This window comes from Schistocerca piceifrons, chromosome 9, assembly GCF_021461385.2.
Source record: "Schistocerca piceifrons isolate TAMUIC-IGC-003096 chromosome 9, iqSchPice1.1, whole genome shotgun sequence".
Classification (NCBI taxonomy): Eukaryota; Metazoa; Arthropoda; class Insecta; order Orthoptera; family Acrididae; genus Schistocerca; species Schistocerca piceifrons.
The window spans coordinates 39,215,220-39,242,788 of NC_060146.1; the positions used below are offsets into that span (position 1 = coordinate 39,215,220).

Sequence of the window (27,569 nt, forward strand, 5' to 3'; positions counted from 1 at the left end):
TTTACAGAACTTAAGACGCTCGGAAAACTCCAGTGTCAGTTTTCTGGATAATTTTTGGAAGTTGCATTGAACTGCTTTTAGTGACTGATATTTTAGTTCTAAACTTCACGTACCGCAAATATGAAAGAAAAATTAGTGATATATTTCATGAAAGTCGTGAGCAACTTTTAAATACAATAATTCATTACATGTTTCGGTAGTTCAGCCATGTTTGTCAAGCGGTACAGGTGCCTAATTTCAGATGCCGCCCTGGGGTGCCTAATTTCGACTCGGTGACAAGTGCCCCCCCCCCCCCCCCCTATAGATTTTACTTTTTATTTCTTTTACGGAGATGGCTGGAAAGAAAATGTCGGGCAGCAGAAACTGTGAGGAAGGCAACGGAAGCCATTAATAAAAATGGGATTCTTAAAGGTGTCCACAGTGTTTAGACAGCCATAATCGACACTTTTAGGTTACGCGAAGACAGGAAACTTGGAAGTGAAACTGGGCTCTAGGGTAGGCAGAAAATGCGTTTTATGAAGAACCTTCAGCTCAAGAGAAGCCAAAATGCAACAGGGTAATTTTAGAAGAACTAGGAGGATCATCAAAAAAGGGAAAACATCAAATAACCAAAGAAGGACACAAAGATAGCTAATTAAAATGAGTAGGGGACAAAGTAAATCGGCATAAGATCAGCAGACGATTCCGAAAGTTCTGTTTCCCCTGTCTCGACAGACGATGAACTCAACGCAGATAAGGAGTGCATCTGTTACTCTGTCCCATACCAGGAAGATGAATCTGCAGAAGCTTGGATGAGGTGTTTAGGACGTTTGCGTTGGGTGCCTGAACTACGTGTTGGAACTGAGAAACATGGCTGGAAGACGTACGAAACTGAAAACTACAAATGCTAGCCTGAATGCTGTTACAAGTGTATCATTATTGCAATCAAACTGGAATATCTCAACATTCTTTTTTTGTAATAAAACAATACTTCTATAGATAGGCAATCTTGAATTTATCTTACCAAATAACCCTGTTAGAATTAAGAACCACACTATATGAAATCACACACACTTTTGTTGCGCTCTCCAAAATGCACAAATTTCTTTGACAACATCATAGAGTTTACTACAATGGCTCCTTATAGTACACGCATTGAGGTTTGTACAATACGTCATTAACAAACTAAACATAATTCCAAAACAAGAACGATTTTGCTCGAACAGTCCACGGGTGAACTGCCGGTCCATAGTGTCGAACGGGCACAACATTTCGGCGATCACACATGTCGCCATCGTCAGATGCGCTGACGAACTGAGCTCCTGAGGGCGAGCGGCCGTTCTCCAGCGCACCTGACGATGGCGACATGTGTGATCGCCGAAATGTTGTGCCCGTTCGACACTATGGACCGGCAGTTCACCCGTGGACTGTTCGAGCAAGAAATACGCCGGGAAAAACTGAAGAATCACAAGAACGATTTTGGTTCGTTATAAAAGATTATTACAAAGCAAAGCAGGTCCTCTCCTAAGTGTACATCTTGAAAAGTAAAAATAGTGCTCATCTGTATCTCATGGTGATGATTATCATACTTTAGTAGTATGTCCTCCCCGCACACGCGGATGAGTTCTTCCAGTCTGCGAGGCATGCTCTCGATGAGACCATCATCTTGGAGTACAAGGTCCCACTTCCCAATAGCAGCTTCAGTGAGGTGGATTCGGATGCTGTGCAATGGCCACTTTCAACAGATCTCATGCATGCTCTTGCATTTATGCCTGGAGACTGTGCTGGCCAATGCATTCAGTTGAAATTGCATATCGGAAGATACAGACACAGCTAGAGTAGTGTGGGGTGTTGCATTGTCATTGACTAGGATGAATCTGTTACCGACCTCACGCCTGTAGGCTCTACAATCGTTTGTAGGACCTCTTGGAGGTGTCGGGGACCAGTTAAATGGCCGTGGATGACAAATAGAGGGATCGACCGGCCCGTTATTATTGCCGCCCAGAAAATTGCGCTTCCAGATACAAACTGATGGTCTTCCAGGACGTATCGGTGTTCCTGGTGTCGTGTAGCGCTTCTCCAAACCCTAACACGTCCAGCGTCCGGTTGCAAACCAGTCTTGGTATCGTCAACAAACATTACTCCATTCTGCAATGGTCCAATGCTAATGTACAAGAGCCCAGGTCCTACGATTGCGTCGGTTCCATTGGTTCAGTGCATAGCTTTTCATTGGTCTTCTGGAATGCAGACCGTCCAGATGCAATCTTCTACGCACTGTTTGGTCTGAAATAAGAATCCCTATTGCCTGGAAATAATCGTTTCCAATATTTCTGAGGGTTGACGTAGGGCGCCTGCGAGCCGGCAGTTGGAGAAAACGATCCTGCATTGGTGTTGTCATATGAGGACGACCACTGAGAGGTCGATCGTTCACATTTCCCGTCTTCTGTGCTTTATCTACGTCTCAGACACACCACTTTGGCCGACACGTAACCGATCGGCCTACGGAATATAAGACCAGCTGTGTGGCTGGTTTGAAGAGTTTTTAGCAAACAGAGCACAGCATGTTGTTCTCAATGGAGAGACGTCTACAGACGTTAAAGTAACCTCTGGCGTGCCACAGGGGAGTGTTATGGGACCATTGCTTTTCACAATATATATATATATAAATGACCTAGTAGATAGTGTCGGAAGTTCCATGCGGCTTTTCGCGGATGATGCTGTAGTATACAGAGAAGTTGCAGCATTAGAAAATTGTAGCGAAATGCAGGAAGATCTGCAGCGGATAGGCACTTGGTGCAGGGAGTGGCAACTGGACTTTAACATAGACAAATGTAACGTATTGCGAATACATAGAAAGAAGGGTCCTTTATTGTAAGATTATATGATAGCGGAACAAACACTGTAGCAGTTACTTCTGTAAAATATCTGGGAGTATGCATGCGGAACGATTTGAAGTGGAATGATCATATAAAATTAATTGTTGGGTACCAGGCTGAGATTCATTGGGAGAGTCCTTAGAAAATGTAGTCCATCAACAAAGTAGGTGGCTTACAAAACACTCGTTCGACCCATACTTGAGTATTGCTCATCAGTGTCGGATCCGTACCAGTTCGGGTTGACGGAGGATATAGAGAAGATCCAAAGTAGAGCGGCGCGTTTTGTCACAGGGTTATTTGGTAAGCGTGATAGCGTTACGAAGATGTTTAGCAAACTCAAGTGGCAGACTCTGCAAGAAAGGCGCTCTGCATCGCGGTGTAGCTTGCTGTCCAGGTTCCGAGAGGGTGCGTTTCTGGATGAGGTATCGAATATAGTGCTTCCCCCTACTTATACCTCCCGAGGAGATCACGAATGTAAAATTAGAGAGATTCGAGCGCGCACGGAGGCTTTCTGGCAGTCGTTCTTCCCGCGAACCATACGCGACTGGAACCGGAAAGGGAGGTAATGACAGTGGCACGTAAAGTGCCCTCCGCTACACACCGTTGGTTGGCTTGCGGAGTATAAATGTAGATGTAGATGTAGATCTTGCTGCTAAAAGTAAAATCGCTATCCTGACGCTATCAAAGTGTTGTATGCCTCTACGTGGCATGTTACAGCAGTGCTGAACACAAACTGAATGTAGCTGTTGTTAATACTGGACTGCTCGCGGTGTGCCGCTGCGGCAGTGGTATGTTTACGTGACTGGGAAACGAACACAAAGCATGCCAGTAGTTAACACAGTCCAGAATATGGGCCCTAACTGGATAATGCATAAAGTGCCCAGTCAATGACACCTCTAGTACTGAAAACTACATTTTACGATAGTATTTCAAACATTTATTGAGCCATGTATTAAATGTAATCTGTTTCCTTTCGATATAAAAGGTCATTAAACACTGAAGAGCAAAAGAAACTGCTACACCTTCCACATATCGTGTACAGCCCCTGCGAGCACGCAGAAGTGCCGCATCGCGACATTGCATGGACTCGACTACAGTCTGAAGCAGTGATGGAGGTATTGACACCATGAATCCTGCAGGACGTCAGAGTACGAGGGGTGGAGATCTCCTCTGAAGAGCACGCTGCGAGGCATCCCAGATATTCTCAATAATGTTCACGTCTGGGGAGTTTGGTGGCCAGCGGAAGTATAAACGTAGACGAGTCTTCCTGGAGCCATTCCGTACCAATTCTGGACGTGTGAGGTGTAGCATTGTTCTTCTGGAAATGCCCAAGTCCGTCGTAATACACAATGGACACGAATGGATGCAGGTCCGAAAGCCCATATCGATGACGTTTCGTTGAATGGTTCGCACGCTGGCGCTTCTGGGTGGTCCAAGCATTGAAATCTGCAGCAATTTGCAGAAAGGTTGCACTTATGTCACGTGGAACGGTCCTCTTCAGTCGTCGTTGGTTCCGTTCTTGCAGGATCTTTTTCCGGCCGCATCGATGTCGGAGATTTGATGTTTTACCGGATTCCTGATATTTACGATACACTCGTGAAATAGTCGTACGGAAAAATCCGCACTTCAGCGCTGCCTCGGAGATGTTGTGTTCCATCGCTCGTGAGCCCACTGTGATACGTTCCTCGTCGTTACGAAATGTATACATGATATATGCAACAAGTATTAATGTATGTGTGTATATACGTATGTATGTAACACCACGTTCAAACTCACTTAAATCTTGATCACCTGCCATTGTAGCAGCAGTAACCGATGTAACAACTGCGCCAAACACTTGTTGTCTTATATAAGCGTTTCCGACCGCAGAGCCGTATTCTGCCTGTTTACATATCTCTGTATTTCAATACGCATGCCTATACCAGTTGCTCTGGCGCTTCAGTCATTTTCGGGATCTTTCAGCTGATTTTAACCAACCATACCCTTAGATTTCCTTAGCTGTCAGAAAACAGGGCACCTTAGTCTACCATTTTTTCATGTAAAATAAATACTCAAAAATTAATAATAGAAAAATTTGTCTCTTCAAGAGAAATAATCGTTCCTTTGTGATCTTTATATACAAGGAAGACTGGCTAAATATATTTCCTTCAGGGTCCACGGCTCTACCTGATAGCAGATGATCTCTGCTGATGGGGTGAATACAGCAGCGGAAATAAATTACCATTTCCGTGCTTGCAGGAATATACGTACTTCTCATGGCCGTGTTCACGCTGTGTATTGTGATGCAATCAAGTCTCATATACTTTTTGAACCCTCCGACACCTACTGGGAGCCGGCCGGTGTGGCCGTGCGGTTCTAGGCGCTTCAGTTTGGAACCACGTGACCGCTACGGTCGCAGGTTTGAATCCTGCCTCGGGCATGGATGTGTGTGATGTCCTTAGGTTAGTTACGTTTAAGTAGTTCTAAGTTCTAGGGGACTGATGACCACAGATGTTAAGTCCCATAGTGCTCAGAGCCATTTGAACCATTTGAACCTACAGGGATAGATAAACTTAGTTGTAAGTCTAAAACGTAAAATAAATTGGGTTTACTAAAATTCATTATTTCATGCATAAATGTTTGTATTCCACGTGGTTAGGAAAACTTTGAAGTTGTACCACGAAAAAAGGAAAATTTATTCTCACCGAGTTTCGCTAAATGTATCAGTAAATGTAAATTATAAATCCTTTGAATTTATACGTTATCACAGTTACCTTGCTTGCGATTGTCTGGAAGAGCGTTAGAAATTCAGTCAAGTCTGAATTATTTGTAAGGAACAGTTGTGAAAGGTAGTCTTGTGGAACGTTTTGTTTTGAGCAGACGTAACAAACATAACTTTGTTGCTCATATATTTTGTCAAACAAACTTAGTACTTTACGAATATAGAAGATGTAATGCAGAAACCAGTTTTATTTGCAGTGAATCCTCGAAGTTTACAATCCTGTAAATAGCAATATTTCTTCGTACAAACAAGATCTGCGATCATCGTCATACACTATGTGATGAAAAGTATCCAGACACACCCAAAAACATACGTTTTTCATACTAGGTGCATTCTGCTGCCGCCTACTGCCAGGTACTCCGTATCAGCGACCTCAGTAGTCACTACACATCGTGAGAGAGCAGAATGGGGCGCTCCGCGGAACTCACGCACTTCGAACGTGGTCAGGTAATTGGGTGTCACTTGTGGCATACGCCTTTACGCGAGGTTTCCACAGTCCTAAACATCCCTAGGTCCACTGTTTCCGATGTGATAGTGGAATGGAAACGTCTAGGGACACGTACAGCACAAAAGCGTACAGGTCGACCTCGTGTGTTGACTGATAGAGATCGCTGGCAGTTGAAGAGGGTCGTAATGTGCAACAGGCAGACATCCAGCCAGACCATCACAAAGTAATTCCAGACTGCATCAGAATCCACTGCAAGTATTATGAAAGTTAGGCGGGAGGTGAGAAAACTTGGATTTCATGGTCGAGCGGCTGCTCATAAGCCACACATCACGCTGATCAATGCCAAACGACGCCTCGCCTGGTGTAAGGAGCGTAAACATTGGACGATGGAACAGTAGAATGACGTTGCGTGGAGTGACGAGTCACGGTACACAATGTGGCGATCCGATGGTAGGGGGCAGGTATGGCGAATGCGCGGTGAACGTCATCTGCCAGCGTGTGTAGTGCCAACAGTAAAATTCGGAGGCGGTGGTGTTGTGGTGTGGTCGTGTGTTTCATGGAGGAGGCTTGCACCACCTTGTTGTTTCGCGTCGCATTATCACAGCACAGGCCTACATTGATGTTTTAAGCACCTTCTTGCTTCTCACTGTTGAAGAGCAATTCGGGGATGGCGATTGCATGTTTCAACACGATCGAGCACCTGTTAATAGTGCACGGCCTATGGCGAAGTGGTTACACGACAATAACGTCCCTGTAACGGACTGGCCTGCACAGAGTCCTGGCCTGAATCCTATAGAACACCTTTGGGATGTTTTGGAACGGCGACTTCGTGCCAGGCCTCACCGAGCGACGTCCACACCTCTTCTCAGTGCAGCACTCCGTGAGGAATGGGCTGCCATTCTCCAAGAAACCTTCCAGCACCTTATTGAACGTATGCCTGCGAGAGTAGAAGCTGTTATCAAGGCTAAGGGTGGGCCAACACCATATTGAATTCCAGTATTTCCAATGGAGGGAGCCACGAACTTGTAAGTCATTTTCAGGCAGGTGTATACTCTTGATCACATAGTGTATCTCTGAGGCGAGACAACGAATTAAACATCGAGACAATCAACTAAGTAGAAATATATTAATTTAATAACGTGTGCACGTCTTTTCAGTGTCATTCAAAATAACTGACATCTGTACTGTCCGTACGTTATTTCATAAAAATTATTGAAACCGACGTGTCGTCATGCGCTCTAAGGAAGGCACAGAAAGAAAGGGTAAACGATTTAGAAATGGGTAACACACCCTGCTAACGTTATCCGCACGCATTAAATTAAAAGAAAATTTCGATTGTTATTTGCAACAGCCGTGTCAGAAGAGCAGCAAAAATGAAACGGCAGAAATATGATATCACAGTGTCAGAAACAGCAAAGGGGACAGGCCACATAACACTGAAATGCATGAAAGAGGACATTCGGAATGAAATTACAACGCGTCACTTCATGTGCGAGCTCTAATAAATGTTGACGTCAAACTAGCGGCATTTACATAAAAATGAAACGGAGGAAACCGCTGTGACATGGGGAACATTAATTACACGCGCACATCATCGCCAGAAGCGGCTGCCGGTACTGTCATAGACACGGCCATGAGACCGTGTCCAAGTCCAGCGAAATCAGTCGTTCCTGGACAGTTCGTCTGTGACAAGCAAAACATAGTTAACGAATCACCGCTGTCAACATTCCATTTTTCACGGGAGTCCTACTGACAAATTTTCGCAGTCGATGCAACTATCTGTTACGAAGTGCTGTCTGAAAAAAGTGTCACTGTTAATCAGTGAAATACTGATTTCAAAGTGGTGAAAAGACGGCAGCTTCCTTTAAATGCACAGAAATGTAAAACCTCGCATTTCAGAAAGTGAAAAAAAAACGTAGCATATCATGACTACAATATCAACGAAGCACATTTGGTGTCGGTCAACTCAAGCCTGAGTTCCAAAAAGTTGCAGGGATCAAGACACGTTAAAGGTAGTTGTCGACGAGAAATGCGTTGGACAATGTAAAATGGTGCATGATGTTCGAAATTATGAAAAAAATAAGGATAAGACGGATAATATAGAATATGTATAAGAGACAAGAGGGAATAATAAGAGTGGACAACGAAGAAGGAAGTGCTCGGATTAAAAAGTGTGTAAGACAGGGATGTAGTCCTTCGCCCTACTGTTCAGTCTATACATCGAAGAAGCAACGATGGAAACAAAAGAAAGGTTGAGATGTGGAATTAAAATTCAAGGTGAAAGGATATCAATGATACGATTTGCTGATGACTTTGCTATCCTGAGTGAAAGTGAAGAAGAATTACATGAACTGCTGAACGGAATAAACAGTCTAATGAGAACACAGTATGGTTTGAGAGTAAATCGGAGAAAGACGAAGGTAATGAGAAGTAGTAGAAATGAGAACAGCGAGAACAGTTGGATTGATGGTCACGAAGTAGATGTAGTTAAGGAATTCTGCTAACTATGCAGCAGAACAACCAATGACGGGCAACAAGGAGGACATAAAAAGCAGACTAGCACTGGCAAAAAGGGCATTCTTAGCCAAGAGCAGTCTACTGATATCAAATATAGGCCTTCATTTGAGGAAGAATTTGTGAGAATTTACGTCTGGAGCACAGCATGGACTGTGTGGAAACCGGGACAGAAGATAATCGAAGCAGGCGAATGTTGAAAATTAGAGGGACTAATAAAGCAAGGAATGAGGAGGCTCTGCGCAGAACCGGAGAGGAGAGGAATATGTGGAAAACACTGATAAGGAGAAGGGACAAGATGATAGGACATCTGCTAAGACATGAGCCAATGACTTCCATGGTACTAGAGGGAGCTGCAGAGGGCGAAAACTGTAGAGGAAGACATCAAGAAAATAGTTGTGGACGTATGTTGCAAGTGCTACTCTGAGATCAAGCGGTTGGCTCAGGAGACGAATTCGTGGCGGGCCGCATCAAATCAGAAGACTGATAACTAAAAAAAACAAGAATTTCAAAAGAACATTTTCAACTATTTACCAAAACCTGCGAGAAAAATATAACATAAAATAAAAATATCGGCATTCGATGGTGCCATTTCGGTATCGATATATCACTGAAAAGAGAGTTTATGATTGGTGTCTGATCCAGCTTGTTTTTGTTACAAGTAACAGTCGCGTATAGCGTTTGCTCTACTTATAGTCTGCGCAGGTCTCAACCTGTGAGTGCTTTCCAGAACTTGTGTTGTTGCTCTATGCTTTAGATTTTGTATTACGAAGACTGTGTCCCGAACTTCGCCAGTATTGCTGCATTTGTGAGCTGCCTGTGCTTTGATAAGTAGTTAAGTCTTCCAAATAACTTTCGGGTGCCTTCTGCTTTCCAATATTAATTCCGAAGTCAGTTTTCAATTGATTTTCTCACATAACTGGGATTCATCATTGTACCTCAAGCTCAGAGAAAAGATGTTGTATATGTCAACACTTTAATTTCAGTCAATAAAGCCACATTCATTTTAACGTTTATTTTTATTCCAGCTGTCCTACAACAACTTTCTCTTACTGCGGCGCCCCTCCCTTATTATATCATCAGGTGGGTTTACGCTCTGAGTTGTGTGCTCACTGTGTCGGCGTTCCAGAGTTGAAGAGGTTCCACTAGCTAGAACATTATTGATTAACCAGGGATAGGTAATTGCTTCATTCCCGGGAGGGCCATTTTTAACGCAGCTATGTGGTATTTCTTCAGATCGGCTTTCTTCAAAAACAGTTGCTCAAAATGATGAACAAAAATCTAAACAAAAAACGTTTTTAAACATTATCAGCGATCTTATGTAATATAATTAAATATATATAATTAAAAATCTAAATGACAAGACTTGCGGTGGGCGCAGACTTGTGAGGGGAAATGCTGACACTCGGGGCTACCAACAGAAATTGCAACGTTGAACTTCACCAAGCAATTTTGGCGCAACAACTGCAAGGGCGTTTGAAGAAACGAAAAAACAGGGAAGTCGACATGGAGTGTTCCGGACAAATCCGATATGTGACGCAGCCTAACAAAGTTCCCGTCGGACACCTTTTATTGTTCCACTTACATGCAGTTACCATTGTTAGCACCATGTTTATCGCCAAGTATGAATGTGCATCGTTTCCGTTTCAGTTCTTGGCCTAAGGTTCAAATGGAACTACTTGAACCTAACTAACCTAAGGACATCACGCACATCGATGCCCGAGGCAGGATTCGAACCTGCGACCGTAGCGGTCTCGCGGTTCCAGACTGTAGTGCCCAGAACGGCTCAGCCACACCGGCCGGCTCTTGGTCTAAGGGGGACAGGCAGGCTGCTAGCTTTTTGGTGTGCAGAACGTCTAATAATAAATCAATACTTAAATATACAGCAATTCTTCCAATCCATATGTGGCATACAGCAAACCCGTGCTTAACAGTATTAGTTAAAAACAGTAAGCATTTACTACCTGAGCCCCCATCTTACTCTGTTACTACTCTGTTTACTACCTGACCCCGAATCCCACTCTGTTACTCGCTCCTGTGAACGGGAACGCGCTATGCATATCTTGGTGCCTCTCGCGTCCATCTAGAAAAGATAACCTGAAGATGCCTAAATAAGGCGAAACGCGTCGTTGAAAAATAAAAAAATAAAATTACAATCAAGACTGTTTTTAACTAATATATATACAGCTCTAAAACCTACAGTATATTTACAAAGTCCAGCCGATATTTTTATATGTTTTCCATCGATATATCGATATGACGATACCTTTCGCGAAAAATTTGGAAATTTGTGGTAAGTTCCTATGGGAGCAAACTGCTGAGGTCGTCGGTCCCTAGGTTTACACACTATTTAATGTAACTAAAAACTGATTTACGCTGAGGACAACACATATACCCATGTCCGAGGAAGGACTCGAACGTCCAACGGGAGGAGCCGCGCGAACCGTGGCAAGGCGCCAAAGACCGCGCGGCTACCCCGCGCGGTACCTTTTCCGATACATCGTGCGCCATTAGTGATACTTCTTTAAATGTCAGTCTATCGGATTCCCGATATTTTTAAAAATATCAACAGTCCGAGTGCCTGATAGAACCGCCCAGCAACCTGACTCCTCGCCAGCTCTCCTTTACTCCGCTGTCAAACCCGGAGGGAACCAATTCCCCCGTTGGCCATCATGACGAGTGTGAATTGCTTATTCCACACCACTTTGCATAGAAGTCCTGCTTAAATTTTTCATGTTGTATTGCCGTAGACTAAGCATAAGTTGGCAAGTTGTTGTTGTTGTTGTTGTGGTCTTCAGTCCTGAGACTTATTTGATGGAGCTCTCCATGCTACTCTATGCTGTGCAAGCTTCTTCATGTCCCAGTACCTACTGCAACCTACATCTGCTTAGTGTATTCATCTCTTGGTCTCCCTCTACGATTTTTACCCTGCACGCTTCCCTCCAGTACTAAATTGGTGATCCCTTGATGCCTCAGAACATGTCCTACCAACCGAGCCCTTCTTCTGGTCAAGTTGTGCCACAAACTTCTCTTCTCCCAATGCTATTCAATACCTCCTCATTAGTTATATGATCTACCCATCTAATCTTCAGCATTCTTCATTTCGAAAGCTTCTATTCTCTTCTGCTCCAAACTAGTTATCGTCCATGTTTCACTTCCATACATGGCTACGCTCCATACAAATACTTTCAGAAACGACTCCATGTCAACAAATTTCTCTTCTTCAGTTGGCAAGTAGGCGGTGCTATCTCTTTGCTTATTGGCTGCAGGTCTACCGTGCGAAAAGTGGCTCGATTCCCTCGCCATGTGCGAAAATATGGCGGTGGCTTCCCTTCTGCTATGGTTCCAGGAACCGCCCAGCTCCGTCTCGCAAGGTACTCAGGAGACAACTGAAGAATAGCCCAGCACACAGCAGAACGGTGGCTAGCGGAACCGCCGATCAGAGAATAGCCCTCTCGGCCGGCTGTCTCACGAGACTTAGCCAGGTCGTGCGAAAACTTCTGGGAACATCTCAAGACGCCGCTGTTCAGTCGGAGAACATAAGTGTGTCGGTGGCCACGCCCCTCCTGCCACCTGCCCTACGCTCCTCACAGAGACTTCCGGCCAATACAGCATATAAGGCTATTATTAAATGTTGGATAGTGACATGTGAGTAAGCAGTATCGTCACGGGGTTCATTGGTACGGTACTGGAGAAAAGCTATCAGCCTATAAAGTACAAAAGGGACTGCTTACAAAACACTCGTACGACCTATGTTAGAATAACGCTCAGTTATGTGGGGCCTGTACCAAATAGGACTGTAAGTATACAAGCACGAATGGTTTGTTTCACCCATAAGAGAATGTCCTGCACATGATGAAAGAACTGAATTTGCAGATACTTAAAGATGAACCCAAACTTTCTCGTGAAAGCCTACTTAGACAGCTTCTAGAACTGTAAGTGATAAATTTACGGTATATTACAACTCCCTACTTGTAGTTTCTTAGACTTTCCCGGCGATTTTGTGACATCTCATTTAATTGGGTGTACTGCCGGTGGTCTGCGTTTATCTAACACAGTATTTCGACGTCGTACCTCGGCGTCATCATCAGGTGCTTCCTGTGACTGAACGACAGGTTTTTTTTTTCGTTCCCTTCTCTTAAGGAGAAGGGCGGGCTGTTCTAGGGCTTGCTATACGCCCTTTATCAGCTATAGGGTATAAGTTTATTCTGTTTTGGCACTGTTTATTTTGCTCGCAAGGGGTGGATGGGAGAGGGGGGGGGTTCCCAATTGGGAATAGGCTGATCGTGTCCCGTATTTATGCCTGGACGGTGTTTGGCGTTCCCTACGCCGTCCGCTCCCGCTGCGACCGTGTCGGTTGGTCACCAGATGTTGCGTCTTCCGTCCGCGCCCGCTTCCGCTGTTTTCGCCGGTCGCGACCGTTTCATGGCGTACCCTACTAGGGTCAGCCTGTCGTTCAGTCACAGGAAGCACTTGATGAAGACGCCGAGGTACGGTGTCGACATATTGTGTTAGATAAACGCAGACCACCGGAAGTACACCCGATTCAATGAGAACTCCCTACTTATCGCTCACATAGGGATCGTGAGGAGAAGATCAGACTAATTACAGAACGCACAGATACGTTTAAGCATTCATTCTTCCCGTGCTGCATACGGAATGGAACGGGTAGGAGTCCTAATAACTCGTACAATAGGATGTAACATCTGCCATCCACTTCGCACTGGTTTGCAGCGTATGGATGTAGACACAGGGATGTCAGTCGACGCCTTCCTATCACGTCCGCGACAGACACCAGCGGCCGGTATGCTAAGTATACCTTCCACCTACTCGGCGCTAGCAGTCTACGGCCCCTGGTTAACGGCTAAAAAATCTCGTGCAGTTCGCCAGATCACCACCTGCTGTCTTTCTACGAAGCTGTTGCTCAGGCACCGCAACAGGACCAGTGTAACGACCTGTGATTAATATCTTGGACTACGCTTTCGGTTATCTCTATTGGTACTAAGAACTTGGCTGGCGACGACTTGGCGTATTCGTGGTTTTCGGTTGTTCTACCGATTTACATGGCGGTCCATAGGTGGGTAAACACATGGGAGAGAAGAAAAGCTATATTAGAAACATTTTGATAGCCGGCATCTTGGGTCCAACACAAATCAAAAAAAATTGTTCAAATGGCTTTCAGCACTATGGGACTTAACTTCTGAGGTCATCAGTCCCCTAGAACTGGGAACTACTTAAACCTAACTAACCTAAGAACATCACACACATCCATGTTCGAGGCAGGATTCGAACCTGCGACCGTAGCGGTCGCACGGTACCAGACTGTAGCGCCTAGAACCGCTCGGCCGCCCCGACCGGCCAACACAAATCGCTGAAGTGGCGTCCAGTTGGGAGACATGCACCACACGATATTATTACCATCACTAGCTGACCCAGCAAACTCTGTTCCGCCTTAAAGCCAATAAATAATCAGATTTTGGATGTTAAATTCAACTTTTTACTAGGAAATACAAATAAAAAATTAAGTATTTTTATGATTCTTCATTCTTTATGTTTGTTGGTGCATAGCTCCCACTCTTCAATTAAGTACCTTGTGATACACGAAATTTTTTTTGTTTTATTATCAGGTGCAAGAACAAACAACGTAGATGGTCTTCCGACCCGTGAACATGCCACATATAATTGACGATGTGAAAAACATGGATATTCCAGATTGAAACCACAAACTTTCAAGGATTGGCCTTGTGATTTCTTAATGGTCATGGTGAATGCAAGACGGATAGGAAATTGAAGTCTTTTAAACTCAAACGGCGTATCCGTTCGGATCATCGGAATCCTCGGAATGAGAACTTCCTCACCTTCGAATTTTCCTTTGAGTATCGTCGCGTAAATAACATTGTTCATCAATTTATTTAGCACTAAACTCGTACCGTTGCACAGTTTTGGTTGGTTTATGTTTCGAAGCATGATTACTACGGAGCCAACTTTTAGGCGTAAATTGTGCGGTGGTAAGCCAGGCGCATCCAAGGAGCTTAAAAATTCATTTGGATAGTTGGTGGCTTCATCTTCATTTCTTACACAGTCAATAGATTTGAATGAATTCATTTTACCAATGATCTCATTCTGAATTGTGTAGTTTAGATCATCTACATGTTTTGTATCCATCTTGCATTACGGCTTTGTCGAGAAATATTCGGCATTGTTAATGATCATTCAAAGAAAATACAAATTATTTCTATAAATTTTTAAATAATGATATGTACTGATACTTAACCGTAGACGTTTAGCTGTCATTTCCGTTTTGTTATTCCATGTCAGATGCGTTTTTGTTATAGCACGTTTTATAATGACGTTTAGCTGACATTTGCGTTTTGTTATTCCATTCCGGATGCGTTTTTGTTATATTACGTTTTGTAGCGGTCGAACGGGATAAAAAGTACCCTATGTCCGTCTCCTGGTTCTAAGCTACCTCTCCACCAATTTTCAGCCAAATCGGTCCAGCAGTCGTTTAGCTGACATTTGCGCTTTGTTATTCCATGCCAAATGCGTTTTTGTTATACCACGTTTTATAATGGTCGAACGGAATAAAAAGTATCCTGTCCGTCTCCTGGTTCTAAGCTACCTCTCTACCAATTTTCAGCCAAATCGGTCCAGCCGTTCTTGAGTTATAAATAGTCTAACTAACACGACTTTCTTTTATATATATAGGTTATTGGCTGACATCTTCTGCGATAACGCAGGTGCTCCTCTCCCCTGATATCAGAAAGATCTCAATGTGTTCGGCTTGTGTTGACGCCTATAGCTTTCACGTCAGTTCTAAGGAAGAAACATCAATCACAACCGTAGAGTGGATAAAGATATGCTAAAATATAAGACAACACTGTTTTTCTATTGCAATTCCCTATCTGCTTGGCCGGCCGGGGTGGCCAAGCGGTTCTAGGCGCTACAGTCTGGAACCGCGCGACCGCTACGGTCGCAGGTTCGAATCCTGCCTCGGGCATGGATGTGTGTGATGTCCTTAGGTTAGTTAGGTTTAAGTAGTTCTGAGTCTAGGGGACTGATGATCTCAGATGTTAAGTCCCATAGTGCTCAGCCATTTGAACCTATCTGCTTGACATGTCACATGACCTTCCTTCCATTACAAAAGTACGAGTTGCATCCAATACGGCGCCTTCCAAAGTGACCTCCACGTTGGTAACATCGCTTCACAGTTTTCACTCCCCACTGCTTTAAAATTCTCCGCATCCACCAGATTTGTAAGAACGGCCCCACACATATGGACCACCCTGTACTTCAGCAATCAACCGGCTGGTTGACCTGCATACCGCCCAGGCAACTGTTGCTACTGTAGTGTCACTGCTTCAGGGTGTGACCTCCAAAGATTTACCACGACACACAAGCCGCCAAGCGCAGACTCTTCTATCGTGGCAGATGGAACAGTAATCAAAGTGAGTTCCTCGAAGCAGCACACTGTGTTGAGGGGGCGGAGAATGAGAGGGTGACCCGTGTGTTGCAGATGATCGCACGCGTGTGGGGCGGCGCGGGGGCGGACGCCGAGTGGACGGACGTGCCGGTGACGCCCCTGACCACGTGCCGGGACCTGGTGGACTGCTGCCGGGACCCCGGGGACGAGCCCTGCACGCTGGTCGAGGTGTCGATGGGACACGGTGAGTAGCCCCACTTGCTGAACACTCTGTAGGTTGTGGTATGGAAGGGACTTATTGACGTGTTGCTGGAATAGGCCCAGTTGGTGAAAACTCCCTTTGTTGTTTAAAAAAGACTGCTAAAAGTGTCACTAGGACACAGAGAGAAGCCTCTTCTGCAGAGATCTGGTCTGAGGTACAGAGTGACTGTGTCCAGGTGTCACTGGGACATGGTGAGTTTCCCTACTTGCTAAACATTCTGTAAGTTGAGGTATGGGAAAGGCTGACTGATGTCCCACTGAGAGACAGTGAGTAGCCCTTCCTGCTGATCACTCAGTAGGCTGAGGTTCAGAAAGGTCTGGTAGAAGTGTCACTAGTAGCCCCAAGTGGTGAACACTCTGTAGGTTGTGGTATGGAAGGGACTTGTTGACATGTTGCTGGAACATAATGGATAGGCCCAATTTGTGAAAACTCCCTTTGTTTAAAACAGACTGGTAAACATGTTACTAGGACACAGAGAGAAGCCTCTTCTTGACTGAAGTACAGAAGAGACTGAACCAAGTGTCACTGGGATATGGTGAGTTTCCCCACATGCCACATCTACAGCTACGTGATCACTCTGCTATTCACAATAAAGAGCCTGGCAGAGGATTCAGTGAACCACCTTCAATCTGTCTTTCTACCGTTCCACTCTCGAACGCCACGCGGAAAAAAAAAAGCACTTAAATTTTTCTGTGCGAGCCCTGATTTCTCTTATTTTATCGTCGTGATGATCATTTCTCCCTATGTAGGAGGGTGCCAACAGAATGTTTTCGCAATCGGAGGAGAAAACTGGTGATTGAAATTTCATGAGAAGATCCCGTCGCAACGAAAAGCGCCTTTGTTTTAATGATTGCAACTCCAATTCACGTATCATGTCTGTGACACTGTCTCCCCTATTTCGCGATAATATAAAACGAGCTGCCCTTATTTGTACATTGGTACCGAGATGAGCCACCACCTGCCGTTGGCTGCACCGTGTACTCTTCATGGCGTTCGGAAGCACCCTTTCCACATAAGGAGTGACTCCCCCCAGAATGCACACGGAGTGCACACTGGCTTCCTTCCCCTCCTTGGCAGCCACGTTCCTAAACACTCTGTAAGTTGAGATATGGGAAAGGCTGACTGATGTCCCACAGAGAGTCATGAGTAGCCCCTCCTCCTGCTGATCACTCAGTAGGCTGAGGTACAGAAGGGTCTGACAGAAGTGTCACTGATAGCCCCAAGTGGTGAACACTCCTTAGGTTAAGGTACAGTAAGGGCTGTTTGACGTATCGGTGGGATACAGCAAGTAGCCCCACCTGCTGAGCACTCAGTAGGATAAGGTACAGAAAGGGGTAGTAGAGACGTCATTAGGACAGACTGAGTAGCACCACCTGCTGAGCACTTTGTAAAATGAAGTACAGAAAGGGCTGTTAGCTTACTGAACACTACTTGGGTTGAGGTACAGTAGGAGCTGGTTGAGACATGAATAGGACACACTGAACTGTCCCACTAGCTGAGTATTCAACAGGATGAGATACAGAAAGGGCTGGTAGAGACGTTGCTAGGAAACATCGAACAGTCCTACCTGGTGAGCAGCCAAGTAAAGAAAGGGCTGACTGATGTATCACTGGAAGGTGGTAAGTACCCCCATCTGCTGAGCCCTAGATAGAATGAGATACAGAAAGGACTGGACGAGTTGTCACTGAGACATGATGAATAGCCCCATCTGCTGAACCCTTGACAGATTTAGATATAAAAAGATCTGGCCCATTTTTCATCGTCGCAGAGAGGTGGAAGTCTATGGGTTCTAAATCAGAACTGTACGATGGATGTGGCAGAAGGGGCCAACTAAAATTTGGTACTGCTTTCCATGACCACACAACTGTTTTCGGGCTGGTATCATCGTGTTGCAAGTGAAATTTAGTCCTCTTCTGGAATGACTCTAGAAATTCGGTTTGTCAGCGTCATCAGTGTCGCCTTACAAGCGTTCTTAGTTGCTGTAGACTCCAGGAAATCCAAAGGACTGGCAAGGCTGTGCACATCACTTCACCAACAGAATGGCTGTGTTTTGAACTTCTTCTTTGTTGGAGAATTCCCATGTTGCCATTCCTTGTACCATCCTTTGGATTCTGGCTCGTAGAGGTGACAGCACATCTCCAGCACTACGGTCAGCCAAGTATCGATCCAGCAGATACTGAAATAATTGCATCTGACGATGATTTTGGTCTTTGCAGGGTCCATCTCTCACAATCTCCGGGATGCCCAAGACTGCGTAACATCTTGCTTAAGACATCACAGCCCACTTTAGCTGTGCACACAATTCCTAGGTCGTAATGCACCGATCTTCATAAATGAGTTGATGCAGAAGCTGTCCATTGTGAGGGATAGCAGCTGATCAGCGTCGACTGGTGCGTAGTTTGTTTTAATAGCCTTTCCACCTGTTTGAGGTGCAGAACTCTCTGCCTCACATTACTAATGTGTACTGCATCGTCTCCACCCACCTTTATCAACAGTAGACGGATTGGCGCAATCCCTCCATCAGAGAAGATTGGAATGACACAACTTATTTTATGCACGCATCGACGTCAGTCATCGTTGTAGAACGCTGCTGCTGTTATTTGTCAGAAAGAAAGAGAACAACAGGGCATTAGCGATCAGATTAAAAATTAGTATTACACCAACATCATTGGCTCGGTTCTCAAAATAATGAAGGAGATATTAGCTTCGCAATATATGGGCATCTGAATAAGATGCTTTAGGCTAGAAACTACTTACGATAAAATAAATGAAGAACAGAAGTTTTTATGCAAAGTTTCATTTTCTGACGTCTTCGACCCCACCGGGGACACATTGAAAGTTATCTGTTCCGATTTGTTATAGAGAGTGAAAGTGAATCTGAAACTGTATGTTGTTGTTGTTGTTGTGGTCTTCAGTCCTGAGACTGGTTTGATGCAGCTCTCCATGCTACTCTATCCTGAGCACGCTTCTTCATCTCCCAGTACCTACTGCAACCTACATCCTTCTGAATCTGCTTAGTGTATTCATCTCTTGGTCTCCCCCTACAATTTTTACCCTCCACGCTGCCCTCCAATACTAAATTGGTGATCCCTTGACGCCTCAGAACATGTCCTATCAACCGATCCCTTCTTCTGATCAAGTTGTGCCACAAACTTCTCTTCTCCCCAATCCAATTCAATACTTCCTCATTAGTTATGTGATCTACCCATCTAATCTTCAGCATTCTTCTGTAGCACCACATTTCTAAAGCTTCTATTCTCTTCTTGTCCAAACTATTTACCGTCCAGGTTTCACTTCCATACATGGCTACACTCCATACAAATACTTTCAGAAATGACTTCCTGACACTTAAATCTATACTCGATGTTAACAAATTTCTCTTCTTCAGAAACGCTTTCCTTGCCATTGCCAGTCTACATTTTATATCCTCTCTACTTCGACCATCATCAGTTATTTTGCTCCCCAAATAGCAAACCTCCTTTACTACTTTAAGTGTCTCCTTTCCTGATCTAATACCCTCAACATCACCCGACTTAATTCCACTACATTCCATTATCCTCGTTTTGCTTCTGTTGATGTTCATCTTATATCCTCCCTTCAAGACACCATCCATTCCGTTCAACTGCTCTTCCAAGTCCTTTGCTGTCTCTGACAGATTTACAATGTCATCGGCGAACCTCAAAGTTTTTATTTCTTCTCCATGGATTTTAATACCTACTCCGAATTTTTCTTTTGTTTCCTTTACTGCTTGCTCAATATACAGATTGAATAACATCGGAGAGAGGCTACAACCCTGTCTTACTCCCTTCCCAACCACTGCTCCCCTTTCATGTCCCTCGACTCTTATAACTGCCATCTGGTTTCTGTACAAATTGTAAATAGCCTTTCGCTCGCTGTATTTTACCCCTGCCAGCTTTAGAATTTGAAAGAGAGTATTCCAGTCAACATTGTCAAAAGCTTTCTCTAAGTCTACAAATGCTAGAAACGTAGGTTTGCCTTTCCTTAATCTTTCTTCTAAGATAAGTCGTAAGGTCAGTATTGCCTCACCTGTTCCAGTATTTCTACGGAATCCAAACTGATCTTCCCCGAGGTTGGCTTCTACTAGTTTTTCCATTCGTCTGCAAAGAATTCGTGTTAGTATTTTGCAGCTGTGGCTTGTTAAACTGATTGTTCGGTAATTTTCACATCTGTCAACACCTGCTTTCTTTGGGATTGGAATTATTATATTCTTTTTGAAGTCTGAGGGTATTTCGCCTGTGTCATACATCTTGCTCACCAGATGGTAGAGTTTTGTCAGGACTGGCTCTCCCAAGGCCGTCAGTAGCTCCAATGGAATGTTGTCTACTCCGGGGGCCTTGTTTCGACTCAGGTCTTTCAGTGCTCTGTCAAACTCTTCACGCAGTATCGTATCTCCCATTTCATCTTCATCTACATCCTCCTTTCATTTCCATAATATTGTCCTCAAGTACATCGCCCTTGTATAGACCCTCTATATACTCCTTCCACCTTTCTGCTTTCCCTTCTTTGCTTAGAACTGGGTTTCCATCTGAGCTCTTGATGTTCATACAAGTGGTTCTCTTATCTCCAAAGGTCTCTTTAATTTTCCTGTAGGCAGTATCTATCTTACCCCTAGTGAGATAAGCCTCTACATCCTTACATTTGTCCTCTAGCCATGCCTGCTTAGCCATTTTGCACTTCCTGTCGATCTCATTTTTGAGACGTTTGTATTCCTTTTTGCCTGCTTCATTTACTGCATTTTTATATTTTCTCCTTTCATCAATTAAATTCAATGTTTCTTCTGTTACCCAAGGATTTCTACTAGCCCTCGTCTTTTTACCTACCTGATCCTCTGCTGCCTTCACTACTTCATCCCTCAAAGCTACCCATTGTTCTTCTACTGTATTTCTTTCCCCCATTCCTGTCAATTGTTCCCTTATGCTCTCCCTGAAACTCTGTACAGCCTCTGGTTCTTTCAGTTTATCCAGGTCCCATCTCCTTAAATTCCCACCTTTTTGCAGTTTCTTCAGTTTTAATCTACAGTTCATAACCAATAGATTGTGGTCAGAGTCCACATCTGCCCCTGGAAATGTCTTACAATTTAAAACCTGGTTCCTAAATCACTGTCGTACCATTATATAATCTATCTGATACCTTTTAGTATCTCCAGGGTTCTTCCATGTATACAACTTGTGCTCTGTGCAAAATTCTACCAGCCGGCTTCCTCTTTCATTTCTTACTCCCAATCCATATTCACCTACTACGTTTCCTTCTCTCCCTTTTCCTACACTCGAATTCCAGTCACCCATGACTATTAAATTTTCGTCTCCCTTCCCTATCTGAATAATTTCTTTTATTTCATCATACATTTCTTCAATTTCTTCGTAATCTGCAGAGCTAGTTGGCATATAAACTTGTACTACTGTAGTAGGTGTGGGCTTCGTATCTATCTTGGCCACAATAATGCGTTCACTATGCTGTTTGTAGTAGCTTACCCGCATTCCTATTTTCCTATTCATTATTAAACCTACTCCTACTGACTTTGTGTTTATAACCCTGTAGTCACCTGACCAGAAATCTTGTTCCTCTTGCCACCGAACTTCACTAATTCCCACTATATCTAACTTTAACCTATCCATTTCCCTTTTTAAATTTTCTAACCTACCTGCCCGATTAAGGGATCTGACATTCCACGCTCCGAACCGTAGAACGCCAGTTTTCTTTCTCCTGATAACGACATCCTCTTGAGTAGTCCCCGCCCGGAGATCCGAATGGGGGACTATTTTACCTCCGGAATATTTTACCCAAGAGGACGCCATCATCATTAATCATACAGTAAAGCTGCATGCCCTCGGGGAAAATTACGGCCGTAGTTTCCCCTTGCTTTCAGCCGTTCGCAGTACCAGCACAGCAAGGCCGATTTGGTTATTGTTACAAGGCCAGATCAGTCAATCATCTAAACTGTTGCCCCTGCAACTACTGAAAAGGCTGCTGCCCCTCTTCAGGAAACACAGGTTTGTCTGGCCTCTCAACAGATACCCCTCCGTTGTGGTTGCACCTACGGTACGGCTATCTGTATCGCTGAGGCACGCAAGCCTCCCCACCAACGGCAAGGTCTATGGTTCATGGGGGTGGGGGGACTGTATGTAGGTTAACACTAAATGTTGGAGACATAATTCAACTGCGAGAATGCATAGATAAATGTAACTGCGAGATTCTTCAGAAAATAATGCCCTGTCTGTAACTTACTGTAATCATAAAATCTGACTATGAAATCTGACAAAAGAAAAGTGATTACTTTGAAAGTAAAGGTGCTCCCTGTCAAATTTAATTAAAGAAAGAATCTGTTGACATCACAGAGTGCAAACTACTCTCGTAGCTACAGCGCGTCGCGATAACAGAACTGCAAAAATCTGACAACAGAGATACGCAGAGGTTCAATGCATACTGTGAAAACATTGCTATCGTCATCGGTTCATGATTTTTTGATAATGGTTTTTAAATAATTTAAAGTTAATTAATTCTTAGGATGTGGACAGTGACTCTGGTTTAAATTAACTCACTTCCAATCTCATTTCCTTAGATTCAGTAACATTTAATGAAACTTCAAAAACACTTAAGCTTTCTCTGAAATCACTAACAATAATCCAAGACTTACAAAAATTGAACTTACAAAATTGAACTTCACATATATAATCTTTCTTTAAATAAAATTCCAGAACCTAATTCTTAAATCCACTTCGCTCTCAACGATGGATAAACCCTAACAAAAAAGAACTGAAACGCAAAAAGATTCCTGATCTGGATGTCTGACGAACCAAGAATACTGCATTATCAAACCTCTGACGCAAATAAAACAAATTTAATCATTACCTGTAATTCATTCTTCACAAATATTTCGTACCAATGTAAAAATCAATTCTTTTTCTCTCCGGAATTAGACTCCTACCTCAAAAGTCTCCGTTGTTTGTTCGTTGCTGCTGCTAAACCAAAACTGGACTGTTCACTTATAACTCCAAGGCTCAACTGACTGTCTCCTCTCCTCTCCTCCGCTCGCGATCAAAATACACTCCTGGAAATTGAAATAAGAACACCGTGAATTCATTGTCCCAGGAAGGGGAAACTTTATTGACACATTCCTGGGGTCAGATACATCACATGATCACACTGACAGAACCACAGGCACATAGACACAGGCAACAGAGCATGCACAATGTTGGCACTAGTACAGTGTATATCCACCTTTCGCAGCAATGCAGGCTGCTATTCTCCCATGGAGACGATCGTAGAGATGCTGGATGTAGTCCTGTGGAACGGCTTGCCATGCCATTTCCACCTGGCGCCTCAGTTGGACGAGCGTTCGTGCTGGACGTGCAGACCGCGTGAGACGACGCTTCATCCAGTCCCAAACATGCTCAATGGGGGACAGATCCGGAGATCTTGCTGGCCAGGGTAGTTGACTTACACCTTCTAGAGCACGTTGGGTGGCACGGGATACATGCGGACGTGCATTGTCCTGTTGGAACAGCAAGTTCCCTTGCCGGTCTAGGAATGGTAGAACGATGGGTTCAATGACGGTTTGGATGTACCGTGCACTATTCAGTGTCCCCTCGACGATCACCAGTGGTGTACGGCCAGTGTAGGAGATCGCTCCCCACACCATGATGCCGGGTGTTGGCCCTGTGTGCCTCGGTCGTATGCAGTCCTGATTGTGGCGCTCACCTGCACGGCGCCAAACACGCATACGACCATCATTGGCACCAAGGCAGAAGCGACTCTCATCGCTGAAGACGACACGTCTCCATTCGTCCCTCCATTCACGCCTGTCGCGACACCTCTGGAGGCGGGCTGCACGATGTTGGGGCGTGAGCGGAAGACGGCCTAACGGTGTGCGGGACCGTAGCCCAGCTTCATGGAGACGGTTGCGAATGGTCCTCGCCGATACCCCAGGAGCAACAGTGTCCCTAATTTGCTGGGAAGTGGCGGTGCGGTGCCCTACGGCACTGCGTAGGATCCTACGGTCTTGGCGTGCATCCGTGCGTCGCTGCGGTCCGGTCCCAGGTCGACGGGCACGTGCACCTTCCGCCGACCACTGGCGACAACATCGATGTACTGTGGAGACCTCACGCCCCACGTGTTGAGCAATTCGGCGGTACGTCCACCCGGCCTCCCGCATGACCACTATACGCCCTCGCTCAAAGTCCGTCAACTGCACATACGGTTCACGTCCACGCTGTCGCGGCATGCTACCAGTGTTAAAGACTGCGATGGAGCTCCGTATGCCACGGCAAACTGGCTGACACTGACGGCGGCGGTGCACAAATGCTGCGCAGCTAGCGCCATTCGACGGCCAACACCGCGGTTCCTGGTGTGTCCGCTGTGCCGTGCGTGTGATCATTGCTTGTACAGCCCTCTCGCAGTGTCCGGAGCAAGTATGGTGGGTCTGACACACCGGTGTCAATGTGTTCTTTTTTCCATTTCCAGGAGTGTATAAACCTGGCGCGCGTCTTCGCAGAGCAAAGATCACATCCGACTCACTTCTGTGCGGCCTAGCAACTTTGTCAAGGCTGCGCGCGCATATCTGAGCAATCCAGACTACGAGCGCGGTTTCAGACATCCAAAACAAGAAAAATTCCTACAAAAATTAACATTCACACCTTTCAACATCACAGACAACTGCGCTGTTTGTCAGGGTTGGGTAGCATTTATCTCATGCTAGGTGAGGAGAACCCTACGTCATAGTGACGTAACGCTACGTCAACGTAAATAACCTAAATCGACTACATGAATACGTGTATCGATCTTTGCAGTTGTACCGCATAGCGGTTGCACCGATAACGAGGAAGCTAAATGTAAATATTTGAACAGTTCTCGGGTATCCGACCGGGTAGCGTCGTAATTTCTCCACAATATTTCGGCAGACGTACACGCTGCCATCTTCAGGTGGTTCCTGGCGAATGCTGTGCTGTTCCTCTCGGCGCCCTATATATACTAGCCGTTACCCCCTCCACCGTTCCTCTCCTGGTGTCTTCGGAGCGGAGGCTACTGGAGGTGGTGGGGGAAGCGGCGCCTGGGTCTGAACTGGGGTCTGCAGTCTCCCTGCTGCCGCCGTCGGGGGCGGTCCTCGATCTCTGGGACCGCATCTTTCTCTCCAGGCTGACTGCAGGGTTCCAAGCCTGACTAAGTTGAAGGCCGCTGTCTCTATTAATTAGATCGTCCTGTATTCGGATTTCGATGGCCTCTTTAGTAAGGTAGTCCCAGAAGTAGAAGGACTGACAGAGTATTTTTGTTTTTTGATAGTCCATAGTATGGCCAATCTTTATACAATGGTCAGCCACGGCTGATTTAGTGGCCTGGCGTAATTCGGTATGGCGCTTGTGTTCGCGGCACCTCTCTTCCACAGCGCGGAAAGTCTGCCCAATGTACGATTTTCCGCCAACTCCAGTAACAGCCGTGCCGGCCGCACTGAAGACACCAGGAGAGGAACGGTGGAGGGGGTAACGGCTAGTATATATAGGGCGCCGCATTCGCCAGGAACCACCTGAAGACGGCAGCGTGTACGTCTGCCGAAATATTGTGGAGATATTACGACGCTACCTGGTCGGATACCCGACAGCTGTTCAAATTGGAAATATGCCGGGAAAACTTCAGATCGCATAAATGTAAATAGACGTGTACAAACGAGGTGACAGCAGTTGTATGGTATGCTTGTTCCAGTTGAATTACTTATTAAGCTGTAATCGCAACAATTTTGGATGATATTGTGTGTTTCTTGATATAATGAATGTCTGAACGAAGGAACCATAACGATAACGTAAGTCAAAAATAGAGTTTAGTCATGTTTTTAAAACATCCAATTAATTGTGCATAAATCATATGGATAGAAACGTGAAATAGAGAGACATTAAAGTGTTTCGTATTTTATAAAAGCCAATGGATTTTACATAATTCTTCTGGGCAGAAACGTTAAACTGAGAAATTAATGTGGTTCCAAAGATAATTCCGAATGTTGCTGGCATTTTAATTTTGCTTTCATGTTGTCGATCAACACAGAAACTTTCGCTCTTCAGAAATAAATTATTGCTGATGATTATAATGTACTGACCTGTTATAATACATGTCATTATTTTTCTTTATACGTTGTATACTGTGAAAAAACAATGACATGTAAGTCACATTTAACAGCATTTTAAGCAACTGAAAGAGGTGAGTGCTGTCGCCATTTTCAACTGCTTTTTGTATGACCCTTAGGCAATATCGTAATAGCTATAGTAATCATGCCAAAAACCCTCAAAATTTGCACCATGTCTATTGAGAGAATAAACACAGTATTCCACCCTCGCATATGAAATATCACTTAGTGCTGCTAAAACTGTGGGCTGTTGAGGTTATTTTGTCAAGTAGCTCACCCATTGTGACAGTCAGTGTTCAACATCATTTGGCACTACAAGGAAACTTACTTTTTTATTGTTGATACTGCTTAAATATTAAAATGTGAGTAACAATTATAGACGAAATATTATATTTTTGCACAGTATACTGCGTATAAAAAATAATGACATGTCTTATAATCAAGTTGCAATAAACATCATAATCAGCAGCAATAATTTATTTCTGAAGAGCAAAATTTACTGAGTTGATATGCAACATGCCGGCCGCGGTGGCCGTGCGGTTCTAGGCGCTTCAGTCCAGAACCCCGCGACTGCTACGGTCGCAGGTTCGAATCCTGCCTCGGGCATGGATGTGTGTGATGTCCTTAGGTTAGTTAGGTTTAGGTAGTTCTAAGTTCTGGGGGACTGATGACCTCAGATGTTAAGTCCCAAAGTACTCAGAGCCATCTGCAACATGAGGCAAAATTAAAATTCCAGCAACATTCGGAACTATCTTTGGAACGGAACCACATTAATTTCTCGGTTTAACGTTCCTGTCTACAAGAATTATGTACAATCCATTGGCTTTAATCAAAATAAGAAACATTTCAATTTCTCCCTATTTCACGTTTCTATCCACATGATTTATGCACAATTAGTCGGATTTTCTTTTAAAAAATGACTACTTGCTTTTTTTTACTTTCGTTGTGGTTATGGTTCCTTCGTTCAGATATTTGTTGTGTTCATGAAACACACAATAACATTCTAAATTGTTAGGATTCCAGCTTAATAACTAATTCAACTGGGCTGAATATACCACACAACTGCTGTAACTTCGTTTCTACACATGTATTTACATTTAGCTTTCACGTTACCGTGCAACCTCTGTGGTGCAACTGCAAAGATCGATATCCGTACCCATGAAGTCGATTTAGGTTT

General features: G+C 44.5%; 1 protein-coding gene across 1 annotated transcript in view; it reads left to right on the top strand.

The window, feature by feature from the left end:
- Positions 1 to 27,569, top strand: part of LOC124716675 — a 637,680-nt gene that overhangs the window by 482,501 nt on the left and 127,610 nt on the right. Inside the window, exon 3 of the mRNA XM_047243213.1 lies at positions 16,095 to 16,245. Coding sequence (XP_047099169.1) covers positions 16,095 to 16,245 — 151 coding nt within the window. The remainder of the gene's footprint in view (positions 1 to 16,094; positions 16,246 to 27,569) is intronic.